This window comes from Accipiter gentilis, chromosome 18 (assembly GCF_929443795.1).
Source record: "Accipiter gentilis chromosome 18, bAccGen1.1, whole genome shotgun sequence".
Taxonomy (NCBI): domain Eukaryota; kingdom Metazoa; phylum Chordata; class Aves; order Accipitriformes; family Accipitridae; genus Astur; species Astur gentilis.
In genome coordinates, this window is record NC_064897.1 from 13,245,211 (window position 1) to 13,261,218 (window position 16,008).

At 40.0% G+C, this 16,008-nt stretch overlaps 1 protein-coding gene across 1 annotated transcript in view; it reads right to left on the minus strand.

Annotated features, from left to right (window-relative positions):
* Positions 1-16,008, minus strand: part of PIK3C2G (phosphatidylinositol-4-phosphate 3-kinase catalytic subunit type 2 gamma) — a 209,969-nt gene that overhangs the window by 56,930 nt on the left and 137,031 nt on the right. Inside the window, exon 24 of the mRNA XM_049821675.1 lies at positions 115-271. Coding sequence (XP_049677632.1) covers positions 115-271 — 157 coding nt within the window. The remainder of the gene's footprint in view (positions 1-114; positions 272-16,008) is intronic.

Sequence of the window (16,008 nt, forward strand, 5' to 3'; positions counted from 1 at the left end):
AGCAGCTAATATCTCTTCAAATCACAGTGCTACTGGAGGCAGCAGAGAAACGGTAAAAGGGAAGAGGACACCAGTGGAAACTGATTTTTTTGGTGTCATTCTCAAGCTTCTTACCATCTCCAGCAGGTTCAAGAGTAACTGGCTGTGTCTTCTGACTATGTTATAAGCTCGACAACAAAGCTCCACAAACTCTTGAAAACGCTGTGGGTTTTTTCCACCTTCTGTGATGAAATACTCCATCTCTGATGTGAAGATGAAGGGAGCTCGGTCCCTTGAAAAGAGAACAATTACATGAGAAATTTCACTGAAAAAAGCAAATCATGCAAGAAAGTTAATATTTGTAACTCATTATTCACATTTGTTTTTCCACTATTAAATTCCTCATTATTTCATCTCTCCCTTCCTCAATGTGGACAGCTTGATTGCTCTGCCTGGTGTCACTGACTAATTGGGGCAGAGACAGGTTTCACAGCAAGAGCTTCCTAGTGAGAAATCCAAAAACTGAACAAGTTTGGAGCTTACATGTTTTATTCTGGCTCTTCATTGCTTTTCTTTCTAAACTCTCATCGCTTTAATTTCTTGACTCCAGCCTGAAAGTGAAGCTGGAAACAAGTCCTCTCCTGGTATTGAAATATTTAAAAGTTGTTCTCAAAGAGGATGGGATACAAATATCAACTCTCTGTTAGGCAAGAAGGGAATTTAAGAAAAACCCCTACAACTCCACAGTCTAACAACAAAAAAATACGACATGCGATGCTATCATTAAACATACACTGTTCTAAAGGAACGTTTCTGACTCAGGTTATAACAGAATAAACCTAAATACATTGTTTTGTTTTCTGCACAGTTACTCTGTATTCTATTACCCTAAAGTAAATGAGGTGCAGAATCTGTCAGCATGTCTTGCCTTTTTTTCTTATCTCTGGCATAGTTTGTGGCTATGGCATGCTCTTGCAGAAGAAAACAGATTAGCCAGGCTTCTGCTAATAATCCTATCATTCAATAGTTTCAGAAAGGCCTGATATACTGCATCCTAACACAGACAAAAGTACTGCAGTGATTTACTCATCACAACTGTGTATACAGAGGCATGTAAACAGATTAGAGGGCTATATTCCAAGGAAATAGGTGCTGTGTGTTAACCCTTAATTCAAAGTGAACTCAAATAAACTAAATATTCTTGGGAAGCTTGAATGCAGAAATGAATTTGATGATCTCTATTTCTTGCTAAAACCTGAAAAGTGGGCTGAGTCTGAACCCACTCTGCTTGCTGCTTCATTCATAAATTTAATTTCTGATGTCCAACTGCATCAAGGGACACAAGTACACTGTGAAAACATAGTCCTTTCTAAGCTAGTCCAAATCTCCCACATTAAGCTACTTGAGCTGAAAACAGACACTGCAATCAGAAATTACTGGAAAAAATGTGGTGTTTAACATTGTTGAGTTGGGCTGTGGGCCAACTTCCACACAAAGCAATGACTGCAATGTTAGTCAATTCTCTTACTGTTGTTGCAAAACAATCCATTTGAACATAAAACTGATATTTTAGTATTTATATTATTTATAGATTAAATTTATTTGTAAGATGATTTTAAGCAGTTTTACAAGGTTCTTAAATTTCTCAGTATCATTTAAGACTGTCTTCTAAGGTGGTAGGCCTGTCCTCCCTTGTTAACCTGCAAAATACAATGTAGGAATTTGCTTTCCCTGGTTTTGCTCAAGATCTTGTGATATTAGACCTTCTGCCGCAAAGTAAGCCCTGCAACCAGTCAGATGCTGAAGCTCCATTCCTGTGCACGTCCAAGTAAGCTGGCTGCTCATAAAAGGAACACTTTGCAATTGAAATTAAAAAAACACATAAGACCAACTTAGTATAGGAGACTAGACCCACTAGAAGGAACAACACAGTCATTTCTCATGCCAATAATAAAAAGCAAAGTTTCAGTGGGAGAAGGCGCTTACTCACTGAAGAGTACATAAAGGATTCTGAAAAAACAATTGACAGGGATGAATGTCTCTGTATGGATGCAAAATGTTCCTTGCTGCTTTCACAAACTCCTTGGGAATATAAAAACATAGAAGGGGATAGTCTAAAAATTATTCCAGCAAAATTACAAACAGCCAAGTCAAGTCACCATCCATCATGCATGGGAAAATTTACGTCAGCAAGAAACAGAGGCTGGTTTAGCCTACATAAGAAAAAAAGCAATGCATGCCCTGGTGTTGCATGAGCATTCTAATTTATCACACACACACGCAAACAAACCTCACACCGGTGCATAGCCTGTCTTTCTGTATTTAAAGCAGTACATCTCCAATATCTCTAGCCCCCTTTGTGGCACATAGCTAAGATCATATTACATGATGGCATTTATTCAGAAGATATGCAATGCATCCAAAGGCCTGGTAATAATAACAACTACGAAAGACTTCACTCATTTGGACATAAATCTATTACATAGCTTGCTTACATGAAATTATCTAAAAGACATAAATGTGAAACACTTCTTACCCCAGAACATAGCCTCAAGATCACAGCTAAGCCCTATAATACTTTACATCCGTAGGATGTTCAAAGACCAATGACTGTGTTACAGCCAATGGGGACAAAAGCCCCTTGGCCTAAAATCTGTATCTATTACAGCTTGCTGCCTCCATCAATTAATGAAATAACTAGCATCAGTTTAACAAAACTAGTATGATGAAGTATTTTCAAGTAAAAGCCCTTTACCATATCTCTTCAAGATCATAGAATCATTTGGGTTGGAAAAGACGTTTAAGCTCAGTGAGTCCAACCATCATCCATGCCCACTAAACCATGTCCTGAAGTGCCTTGTCTACGTGTTTTTTGAATACCTCCAGGGATGGTAAAGAACAGAAGTGTTATTTTTTCTTTATGGTGTGCTAAGGAAATAAAGAATTGAAGCATTCTTGAATGACCTCTACTGTATAATGGTAATGTTGGGTACCATAATTTCTAGAAAAAAAAGCCTTATTGACAGCACTGGTGTGGCTTGAGGTAGACCAAAGAAGTACAGCCGACAAGCCTCACAAAATCATTAAAGCTACCTTACTACAGCTCACTCACTGTTTATGTTTTTGTTTTGTTTTTTTCCCTTCCCACCCCTCCCCCCCCACCAAGCCCTAGGTGAGATTAATGAGCCCTTTAGTTTTATAATAGAAATCAGTCAAAAAAGCAATACCCCTCTTTATGACAGAGTCTGTTTGCAGTCCTGGACCCTAAAGACTTATACTTTACTATGGCTGTGACAAAGAGTTTACTCAAGTCATTCAGTGAGAAGCAAGGCTAGTTTTATGGTGTTTTTATTCTTTTTTTCTTGGGTACTGCTTTTAGAGATTTAAGATTTTCATGGGAATGTGTTTTGCAGTTCCTCTGGAGGTTAAGGATGTTTGGATGATATGTCGTGAGAGGGAGGAAAGAAAGGAAACCTCAAGCAACTGAAGAGATCATTATGCAAAAACAAACTTGGTCTGGGGTGATGGGAACATTTACTGGGACTTCACTGTAGGCTAGAAGTATGCTGCATTCCTAGAAGACCAGTAAGCTCATCAGGATTTGTTATGAAACACTAGATGTAAAGTGATTAACAAAGCTTGTAAGGTCAACAATGGTTTTGGTTTTAGTTTTTCCTACCATGAATCTCACAATACAGAACAGTTAAGAATGATACACTGACTTCCTTTTATCTTAAGTAGAAAAAGCATATGAGATAATCAACAACAAATGACCTTTGCTCTGATCCCATCTAAACTTCCTAATAGTGTAGCTATGGAAAATTTCATGTCACACACAGTAATACAATGAGATCAAACCAGTTGTAGTCCAAGTTGTCATATGAACATAGGAGACAATGTGTGAGAAACCATACAGAACTGTTTGCAATTTAATAATCAGCTGCTCAGCAGCATATATCCCCATAAATCCCTTGTCTGCTTTAAAACCATTTTGGCTGAGTCAAGAGTGACTGATAGCATTCAGCATGACTATGTGGAATTTCAATGTATCCAGTAAAATAGGAAAGGCTAAAAAGGGAGTGTTTGAATGCTGACATCCTTTGCTCTGCAGTAAAAGCCAAAAGTTTGTTGAAGAACACCCTCACACAAAATAAATGAACATGAGTGCTTATTTCTCTAAGCCAAGTGAAAATATCTAATCACAGTAATCATATATATTTGTAGACACAGAAAAAAAAACCATGAGCAAGTGTATTCCTTTCATATATTAAAGAATGAAACAGTGAACAACTGCACAATACAATTCTTCTCAAGCAAGAGTATAAAAAGTCATAAACAAATATATGCCTGCAAAGGGGACTAGAAGAGATGCTCCGTATTTCTGCTTACCAGGACAAGATCAAGCATAAACATGCTTCTGAGATGCTTCTTTAGCCTATTCTCAAAGGTTTTTAGTGATAGAGTTCTTCTCCAACCTCCCTAGCAAATTTCTGTTTCTGTGTCTCCCCTCACAGCGGTTTTTTTCCTTAATACGTAATCTAACCTTGCTGTACTTTCATCCTATTAATTCTTGTTCTTTCCTAAGGGAACATGAAGATACAGTCTTCTTTACAGCAGCCTCTAATGTATTTGCAGTCTGTTATTATGTCTTTCCTCAATATTCTGTAGACAATTGTTTCAACCTTTTCTCATAAATCTTGTTTTCCAGATGTCTGACAATTTTAATTGCTTTTCTCTGGACTCCTTGTAATTTCTGTGGACTCCTTATCCAATCTTTCTAAAAGTAAAATGTTGAAAATATTCCAGCTGAAGTTTTACCAGTGTCATGTGAAGCAAAATGATTACTTCACATTTCATGCTTTCAAATTCAATATTCTGTCAACTCACATTCAACTTGTCTGCAGTATAACCCTGAGATCCCTTTCTGAAAAACTACCTGTCACTGCTAATCCCACCTTTCACCACAGTCAAAAACTCTTACGCTAGGCCTCTAACTAAAAAATGAACAAACATATTAACTGTCTCATCATATTGGTTACTAATGAAAATATTGAAAGATGTCAGTCCCATCACAAACCTTATGGTATGCCATTTGGCATATCCTTCCATCCTGATACTGAAACACAGCTAGGTACTTTCCATTAATGGTTGTTAAAGCAGTTCTGCACTGTAATGGTTTTATCTATGCAGTGTTTTCTTAATTTATGATAATGTTATTTGTGAAAGTTACAGGAGCTCTACTAAGGCTCCATTAACTTACATCAAGTTATAGGATATCTATTCTTTCTTCTCTATCTCACAAAATGATCCTTTCCTGGAAAAAATAACCACTCAAGAGAGGTGAATGCTCCAGGAGAACTCTACAGTGCTTATTATTTTTCTGATCACTGTTAAAGGAGATGATAGTCTTTTCAGCAAGCATAGCATCTAAATGATGTAAATATATTGTAAGCGACCTCATAAAAGAGCAGTAGTTCTGAGCTTGGTATAAAATATAAATACTTCACTTGCCAGACTTGATGGCAGTTTCCCATTGACTTCAATGACAGTTGCTACCACTTACATTTTCACTGGCTTGTATTGCAAATATATGTTCAGATTTGTTTAGAAAACTTTTCTGTTTACTATTTCTTTTAGTGAAGAAATCTTGCTAACAGTTCCACAGATACATGTCTGCTCCTGCAAAGCGTAAACAGCCTCTTGCTAAGACTTTATTACTCAAATCACCCAGACCTGAGGTATACCCATCCACATCTAAATAAAACAACAGTCTAAATTTCAACTGCCAAATAGTAATTATAATGCTATAAAAAGGAATAGAAGAGAGAAGTGAATTAGCAAATTTGAAACACCTTTCCAAAACCACAGAATTTATCTTATCTTGAGGTATTTACTCTCAGTTGTATTTTTAATAGCTTTTATTTCCAGTAACAGACAGACGGAGAGTCACTCGCCCAAACAGGGAACTCGTGACTAAGCTTCAAGGCAAAAAGGACATATATAGGAAGTGGAAGTAGGGATTGCCTACAAAGGAGAAATATACAAACTCTGCCTGGAAATGCAGAAATGCAAAGCTCAACTAGAGTTACAACTGGTGGTGCACATGAAGTGCAACAAGAAGTTCTACTGAGACATCATTAGGAAAAGGATGAACAAAGAAAATGTGGACCTGCTGCCAATTAGTGATTTAGTGACATGGGAGCACAGACAAGACGGAGGTACTCATCGCCGCCTTTGTCTCAGTCTTCACTGACAAGGCTCCCAGGTGATGAGCAGTGAGCTAGGCAGGAGCCAGTGGTGGGCCAAATATGAGCCCTGGAAGCAATGAAGGCCAACAGCATCCTGGGCTGAATTCATAGGAGAGCAGCCAGTAGATACCCTTTACTGAGCACTTGTTACTCCACACCCTGCCAAAACAGGAAAGATGCTGCTAAACTGGAGCAGGTTCAGCAGAAGGCCACCAAGATGTTTGAGGGCTAGAGCACTCGCCTGTGGGGAGAGGCTGAGGTAGGTGGGCTCGTGTGATGGGTTAACCCTGGCTGAACACCAGATGCCCACCAAAGCCGTTCTATCACTCCCCCATCCTCAGCTGGATAGGGGAGAGAAAATATAACAAAGGCTCGCGGGTCGAGATAAGGACAGGAGAGATCATTCACTATTACCGTCACGGGCAAAACAGACTCAATTTGCAAAACATACTCAATTTATTACAAATCAACCAGAGCAAGGTAATGAGAAGTAAAATAAAATCTCAGAACACCTTCCCACCACCCCTCCCTTCTTCCCGGGCACAACTACCCTCCCGGATTTCACCACCAAGCCCCCCCCAGAGGCACAGGGGGACAGGGATGGGGTTTATGGTCATCACACGTTATTTTCTGCCGCTTCACCTCCTCAGGACGAGGGCTGATCACACTCTTCCCCTGCTCCAGCGTGGGGTCCCACCCACGGGAGACAGTCCTCCACAAACTCCTCCAACGTGGGCCATTCCCAGGGGCTGCAGTTCTTCACGAACTGCTCCAGCATGGGTCCATTCCACGGTGTGCAGTCCTTCAGGAGCACACTGCTCCAGCGCGGGTCCCCCACGGGGTCACAAGTCCTGCCAGAAAACCTGCTCCGTGGGCTCCTCTCTCCACAGATCCGCAGGTCCTGCCAGGAGCCTGCTCCAGCGCGGGGTTCCCACGGGCTCACAGCCTCCTTCGGGAACCCACCTGCTCCGGCATGGGGTCCTCCATGGGCTGCAGGTGGAGATCTGCTCCATCGTGGACCTCCCTGGACTGCAGGGGGACAGCCTGCCTCACCAGGGTCTTCACCACGGGCTGCAGGGGAATCTTCGCTCCGGCGCCTGGAGCATCTCCTGCCCTCCTTCTGCACTGACCTTGGTGTCCGCAGGCTTGTTTCTCTTACATGTTCTCACTCCTCACTCCGGCGGCAGTTTCTCTCCGTCCCAACTTTTTTTCCTTCTTAAAAATGTTATCACAGAGGCGTTACCACTATCACTGATTGGCTCGGCCTTGGCCGGCGGCGGGTCCGTCTTAGAACCGGCTGGTACGGGCTCGCTCTCTCTCGAACACAGGGGAAGCTTCCAGCAGCTTCTTACAGAAGCCACCCCTGTAACCCCCCCCCGCTACCAAAACCTTGCCAAACAAAACCAATAGAGCTCGTTTACCTAGAACATGAGAAGGTTTTCAGGACACCAAACAGTAACCTTCTAGTATCTGTAGGAGGTTATGAAACAGATGGACCCAGGCAAAAATGAGGGAGAAGATTGGAACAGCTAAGGTTCTGACTGGCCATAAGAAAAAAAACCCCTTCACTGTGAGGATAATTAAATATTGAAACAAGTTGCCTGGAGAGATTATCCTGGGAGGTTTTTAAGATTCAACTGGACATTGACCTGGGTAAACCGGTCTGAATTTAGTGTTAACCTTATCCCCTTAATACTTACACAGAAGGATTCCTGAATGCCCTGAGCATCCTTGGCTCAGGTAATCTACACAGCCTGGACATTCAAAACATGCATCTAATATTTTTGACCTACATTCTCCAACCAAATGACCAGGAATCAAGTCTATACCAGGCAACATGTTTTTAACTCTATATTCTGCCATTTCTGCTGCTGTTTATCTACTGCATAAAAAGTTTTCTTACTACAAATTTGAAATCTCATTTCTGATTACAGTTTTACCCACATTATTTTTGTATTAACATCTATCTTTAGAGACAGAAACATCAAACTAGAAAGAATTTCCTGAATTCCTTAGGTAACTGAGACAGTGCTTAAACCACTATGGTCTTATTTATTAATTAAGTTAGTTCTTTTTATGTGTATATCAACTTTGCTATTATCATTATTTTTTACTATCAGAGCATTAATGTTATCTTTCCAGTAAAATCACTGTGTTGCACATACCTGTTATTTTGATCAGTAGTAAAAGAAATATTTCACACATTAGACAGGCCTGTTCTGAAAGATTTATCTGTTTCTGTCAGTAATTGAATTAGTTACATTGAGATTTAATCATTCTTAATGGATATGGTAGAAAACAAGCTATAAGGCTTAAGCCAAGGAGCTCTGATTCATCATTCCGTTAACATATAGTTTCCCCACGCAAACTGAGCCATAGTAACTATTTATTTGTGCCCCTTTGCCTGTGCAAAGTGCAAGGGAATGTGACTTAACTAAAATCCCTTTCATTGTGGGCCAGCTGAAGTTAGTGAGTTTGTAAATCATGGAGATTTGATCACACCTGGTCCCACAGGATTACTATGCTAAGTGACAGTACAGCTAACACAATGTTTACAGCTGAGGTTAGACATGGTTACAGTTCTTAGTGTAGACCTAGTATTTGCAGTGTTTGTTGCCACAGGGACTCCTCTGGAACCTTACCTCGTAAGAAGGATGTTAGCAAGACTCCTAATGGGAAAGCAGAAACTAGTTAGAGGCATGTCTTGCTGGTTTTCACTTTGGCTGCATTGCCCCAGTCTCGGCTGCGATCATTAATTATTCTGCAGTCTGACCACAGAAATTATTCACTTATGTCCCAGAATTTCAACCATTTTGTACAGTCAGCTGACTGTATATTTTGGAAGAATCCAAAAAAGATCCTCTCTGAAAGAAGATGTACTCTTCTTTAATAGCATACATGTCTTCAATAGTTTCAAACATTGTCCTGTTGCAACCATGTGCGTCCTACATTGACTGGTTAAAATGCACTACTGTGTCCAGCTCAGGCACCCTCTGAGCTGAGTTAGGATTCTCTCTTCAGACAGATACGTATAAAGCAGCCTGCATTCAAAGTCACTAGCAATCAGACTGCATAACAATGTTAAGGTGAATTTAAATCTTTTATATACTTCATGTTCAATACCTGTATTTGAAAGTGCTCAGTACAGCATTCCTGATGCCTTACACAATTTTCTAAGACTATCAAATTTTCCAGGTTTGCTAGGAGTTTATTACTAACCCTATTGATAAAACACTTGAGAGTTAATTCACGAGGAGATTGGAGCAATTCCTCTTGTTAATGGGGATTGTTGGACAACTGCTTTTTGTGTTCTGACTGACCCTCAGTAGTGAAAAGAAGATTTTAAAACTCAGACCTAAAAGCAGCCTTAAAATAAATAGAATGACTGGGGTTATATCCCATACCTATCAAACATTCAGGTAACAGGTCTTTTCAATATGAGATGTCTATTTGGAAAACATAGTAATACATGGTTGCAGGAGATTTGTATATCACCAGGCAAAATAGAGAAATAAACCAGTGATGAACAAATTGAACTGCACAGAAATTCCTTAGGGCAGGGGATGAAATCCTACATGAATTAAATATATCAGTGTGCTTTCCAGTTAAGGACGAAGGACAAAGGCATGGTGTGCAGAACAAGCAAAAAAGATACCAAGACCAAGCAACAGAGATTAATTTAAAAGTGCTTGATGTATACTTGACTGTGTGTGAGAACAGCTCCCCCTGAATGTAAGTGAACACTTGACTGGGTGTGAGAACAGCTCCCCCCGAACATAAAAAGGTATGTATAGAAAGCTTTTGGAGAAAGACATGATACAATAAAATGTTTCTGATGGAAGAAGGAAAGAGAAAATATGTCTCTGTAACAAGTTATACTTTGAAAAGGATAACAAATAAAATCATATAATCAAAATGAACAGTGAACAGGATGTCTTTTTCCCCTTTTATTTCTGTTTTATTGTTAAACTTCCTGTCTCTAGGGTCTCATTCTACAAAAGATCACGTGGTGACTAATAGAAAGAGAAGGAGGGAAGAGGAGAGGGCAGGAAGAAATCTCTGAAGCAGTAAGTTGATAGAGACTAACTTCCATAACTCACGTGCAGTAAATCTCTGTATTGGTTTTGTGTGGCAAGGTTTTGGTAGCGTGTGTGTGTGTGTGTGTGTGTGTGTGTGTGTGTTACAGGGGTGGCTTCTGTAAGAAGCTGCTGGAAGCTTCCCCTGTGTTCGAGAGAGAGCGAGCCCATACCAGCCGGCTCTAAGACGGACCCGCCGCCGGCCAAGGCCGAGCCAATTGGTGATAGTGGTAACGCCTCTGTGATAACATTTTTAAGAAGGGAAAAAAAGTTGGGACACAGGGAGAAACTGCCGCCGGAGTGAGGAGTGAGAACATGTAAGAGAAACAAGCCTGCGGACACCAAGGTCAGTGAAGAAGGAGGAGGAGGAGGTGCTCCAGGTGCCAGAGCAGAGATTCCCCTGCAGCGCGTGGGGAAGACCACGGTGAGGCAGGCTGTCCCCCTGCAGCCCAGGGAGCTCCACGATGGAGCAGATCTCCACCTGCAGCCCATGGAGGACCCCATGCCGGAGCAGGTGGGTTCCCAAAGGAGGCTGTGAGCCCGTGGGAAGCCCGCGCTGGAGCAGGTTCCTGGCAGGACCTGCAGATCTGTGGAGAGAGGAGCCCTCATTAGAGCAGGTTTTCTGGCAGGACTTGTGACCCCGTGGGGGACCCACGCTGGAGCAGTGTGCTCCTGAAGGACTGCACACCGTGGAATGGACCCATGCTGGAGCAGTTCGTGAAGAACTGCAGCCCGTGGGAATGGCCCATGTTGGAGGAGTTCGTGGAGGACTGTCTCCTGTGGGTAGGACCCCACGCTGGAGCAGGGGAAGAGTGTGATGAGCCCTCGCCCTGAGGAGGTGAAGCGGCAGAAAATAACGTGTGATGACCGTAAACCCCATCCCTGTCCCCCTGTGCTGCTGGGGGGGCTTGGTGGTGAAATCCGGGAGTGAAGTTGTGCCCGGGAAGAAGGGAGGGGTGGTGGGAAGGTGTTCTGAGATTTTGTTTTATTTCTCATTACCTTGCTCTGGTTGATTTGTAATAAATTGAGTTAATTTCCCCAAATTGAGTCTGTTTTGCCCGTGATGGTAATTACTGAATGATCTCTCCTGTCCTTATCTCGACTCGCAAGCTTTTTGTTATATTTTTCTCTCCCCCGTCCAGCTGAGGATGGGGGAGTGATAGAACGGCTTTGGTGGGCACCTGGTGTTCAGCCAGGGTCAACCCATCACAATCTCCCAAAGTGGAGGGAATTCCATTGGTGGCTCTGAAGGCATCAGACAATTTTTCTAGTCCAGATGACTGTTAACAAGAATATATGATAACTCCTTCAAGGAAGTGGCTGTTCCTGAAGATAGGAAAGCAGTTTATGCCTTGCTCGAACTGAATGAAAAGCCAGAAAGGACACCGAGAGTTGTGGCAGATAGCAACTGGGTTCCAGGGAGCTCAATTCAGCAGAAGAACAATGCGCTTAGATGAACAAAACTGGATAGGGTCAAATCCATTCAAATCCATAAAGGCGCTGTATGGAGAAACAGTGCCTTTCTTAACTGCCTGGGCACTTTGAAAAGGAAAATAAAAAAAATTAAGGGTACAAAGTGGACAGTGAACATAATTTACTCTGATTTCAAAAAGCTTTAGTTGAATGCCCTCCACAAGAGGCTATTACTGAAAATAAATAACCAATGGTAAAGGGCAAACTATTGTCCAGGCTCGATAATCAGAGAAAGCATCGAGCAACAACAATAAATACCTACTCTTCAAGGCAGACAAAGGTAACAGAAGTGCATCTGAAACTCACGACTGCAACTTGTGCTGCTCATATGTTCTCAGACTCAGCTTGTGCTTTTGGTGTTTAATTCAGGGCAATTAGACACACTTGACTTTCAGAAGTGATGGACTTCTTGCTTCATAAATTCAAGCCCCTTTAGGCCTTGTTACCTTGGAGGTGACATTGCTTCACCTTTAGGTCTTTCTGCAAAGATTTATGTGTATGACTATCTTTAAACATCTGTATAATCTTATTAAGATCATTGGGGCTACCAAGGTGCTTCAAGTCATGAAATTAAATCTTCATAGGATTTCAGTTAGAGATTTTTGGAGGGTGGCATACAGGAAGTGCTGAAAGTGGATGGTGGCAAAGGATTCGGAGTTAGCAGTTCAGAGAAACTGATAATTCCAGATCCATCATGTCAGAAAAATAAATTTAAACTGCAGAAAATGAATTAATAAATATGCATACTGAAAATTCCTAATGAAATCTTGCAGCAGGTAATACAGGTTAGTCCAACAGTTTTCATGCACAAATTTAGAAAATGAGAAGTGATTATATTTTGAGTTTTTACTTTCAAGTTTTAGACTCTTCTTTTGGTGATTACCATAAATAAAATTTAAATAAGGCAAAAAGGAAACAGTAAAATGTGAAATTCTCAAATTTCTATCTTCCCTTTCTCCCACTTGTTCCTATTTTTAGGAAAAAGATAGAACACATGTAGATACAATGTAGTGAAAGAACACAGATACAACTTATTTTTCCCTGTCTGTATACCAACTTTTCTCTTTTAGAAAGAAAGACCTGAAAAGTAATTTTTTCAAATAAAAAGTTCCAGTGGGACAATAACACTCATTTTAGGTTGTTAACACTAAAAATGAAATGGTTTACTTTTAAAATAAAAAGAGGCACTTCTACTTTTCTACATTCTCAGACTTTCTTAAGTGCTTTTCAGTATAGGAAAACACTGACATAGGAAGAAAGTGTGGGAAACATAATTTTCCCATATTTTTGAAATTTCCTTCAAAAACTGGAATTTCCCAATGGAATAGTTAGGCTGCCTCTAGTAATTAACTTTGTAGAAGAAAACCAGCTTAGGAGATTTAACTTCTGGGAAAACCACGCCAAGACACAGGATTAGTTTGGCAAAGAGACAAGAGAGTCTCTGTGATTAAGATCAGGAAAAAGAAAGGCCAGTGAGTGTTGTAAATAATGAGGATGAGTGGGTATTAAAAAAAAAAAGGAAAAAAAAAAAAAGGACACCTAGGTTATCAAAAGGTGAATTTAGAGTGTGCCATGATCTGGACTACTCCATAACTCACCATCAGGTTTCAGACTACACATCATTGACTGAAAAAATATAGACGACAATGTTGGAAGTTACTGGTAATGGAGAGGATGAGACTGCTGAAGTTAGGATTAGTTCAGTTAACACAGGATTTAAATAAATTTCTTAATGCTTAATTCACCAAAGAAGAAATGTTACAAAGGAACTTGTCAGAACTGAAAAGAAGAAAACAAAAGCAAAGAAAGCATGGCAGGTACAACCATAAGCCAGACACCTTCTTCCATACCATTTGATGACTGACCTAGTCCCATATGATCGCCTGGATAATATTACACTTACTCAGGTTGGAGTGTGTCTACGATGAATGCCACAGAATACTCAGTAGATAAAGAATAGGATGGTTCTATGGAATTAAAGGAGAAATGTTTCTTCATACAGTTTGAAGTGTACCTGCAGAATTCACTGCTTTAGGGGAATGTAGAGTCAAATGTGGTGGCTGGATTAGAGAATGAAAGAAGGAATATTTTATTACCACGAACAAAATGTGTCATCCAGTATGATTTAAAAAAAAAAAAAAACAAACACAAAAAAGATAATGAAATCTCATGGTTCAGTAGGAAAGTTCCCTGTGGGACTTTGAGAATAATTTCTCTGCCAAGTACTCTTATGCTATTGCTTAGATACATTATATGTCTCCTTCCAACACGTCTTCCGAAACATTAGTTCCTAGACCCAAGTAAAGACAGGTTATTAGTACTATTTAACATATTTGCTGTACTGTGAAGGTTCATGGAACTGGAAAAACCAGAAAGTTCCTGATTCCTCTTCCCTCTGAAATAGTAAAGAGCTGAGCTACTGATTTTGCCTTGGACTCAAAACTAAGCAGATTTATTGGACGTCATTTAAAGATGAGGGCAGGAATTATAAAATTTAACTAATCCCTTGTTGGGGTATTATACAATCATGAATGCAAAAGTGAGCATGACTGCATGAATCATATCAGCTTCAAAGGGTTCTCTGAAGACTCATATTGGATTTGATAGAAAGAACTGCAGCCCATGGATGACAGCATGCGATTCTCAAAGCTGCCATGTATGCCTTTCACTTTACTTACAACAGAAGAAATGCTCCATATGCAGAACACTGCAGAGGACCTATCCTCATGAAACTTTATGAGGAATAAGAGTTTGGTAATGGCAAAAAGCATTCCCTGAGAACAGAAAATGGACAGCTGTGGCAAGCAGCTTCCTAAATTCTGAAAGGAATGACCGTTTTAAAGAGTTCATAGAGGGACTCTTTTTCTATAAGTCTTCATTCATTTGCATAGATTTAATTTTACAAAAATAAAAATAAAAAAAATTAGTTTGTGTTACATGTCTAAAGACCAGTTGCATGTATGTATAGGGATTTGTATCAGATGCTTTTCATTTGTTATAGCCACCTATAGAACTTCACAAGTATACGGATAGCAACTACTGTACAAAACCCCAAGGGTCAGGACTAATAATTCTAAATATTTGAAAGCATTGTGCTGCTGTTTTATCAATATTATTTTAGGGGTATGTTCTTGGTGGGGGTGCAAAGAACTCAACTAAAAAATCTAATAAGAACTTAAATGAAAATCTAATATGAAGAGCTGTTAAAGAAACTAGAGGCTAAACCTATTTCAGGACTTGCCTTGTGGGAATGAGTAGATAGAAATAGCACTGAGAGTTCCAAATTTTGAGCGCCTGAAATTTATGGGATGTAGAAATGTGATATGCCTGTGTTCCTGTGTTACAAATAATATGTTACATTTTGTGAAGGTTCATACAGCTCATGAGAACTACAGTCATTAATATTTTATCTGCTCAGTTACATGTAGGTGTGAGGAAGACAACCATTGTCCCATGATGTTCAGAACCTGCTGTTAAGTGTGAATCCTAGTTTTACTAAGGGACCTCTCTGAATAGAGGTCCTAAAATGTATTATTTTATACTATAATTTAAAAGCAATATACTGCATGGAGAAACAGGGAAAAAAAGGTTGCTGTTTATGGAAGCGACTACATTTTAAGTAGTTTTCACAGACTTAATGAGGTGTGGTATGACCGAGTTGTAAAACCGTAAAATTAACATCTATTTTTATCATTGCTAATCCATGATTTCTGTTTAAATTTGGTTGTTGTGGCCCCCCCCTATATTTTCTTCATCCTGTTGTTCACTCCAACTAGATAATTCTTCACTCATGTATAATTACTGCTCAGGGAAATTCCTGTTAGTCTCCAAAAGGAGGTTTGCTGGAGTCAGGCATGCAGCACTTGACTCAGAGTGTGCATGAGTATCTTTTTTTATTACTCTGTTCTGCTTTATTCTTTCCACAGCAAATAAGTAGGATTAAGGGAGCGTATCTTGAATGATTGATGATAATTCTGAGCACTGCAACTAAATCTTTTGACTGCCTGGCTTAGAAATACTTATTATCCCCATCAGCTTCCCTCATATCAATACTCCCACGCTGTTATTTCCATCTAACACACTGAGATAGCCTAAAATAGTCAAAGGCCAGCTTAACAAAACAAAACAACAACAACAACAAAAAAGTAAAAAGAAAGGAACAATTAGATCAAACTTAATTTAGGAATAGTTCTGGAAATTATTAGGAAACATGGAGGGAAGACACACACACA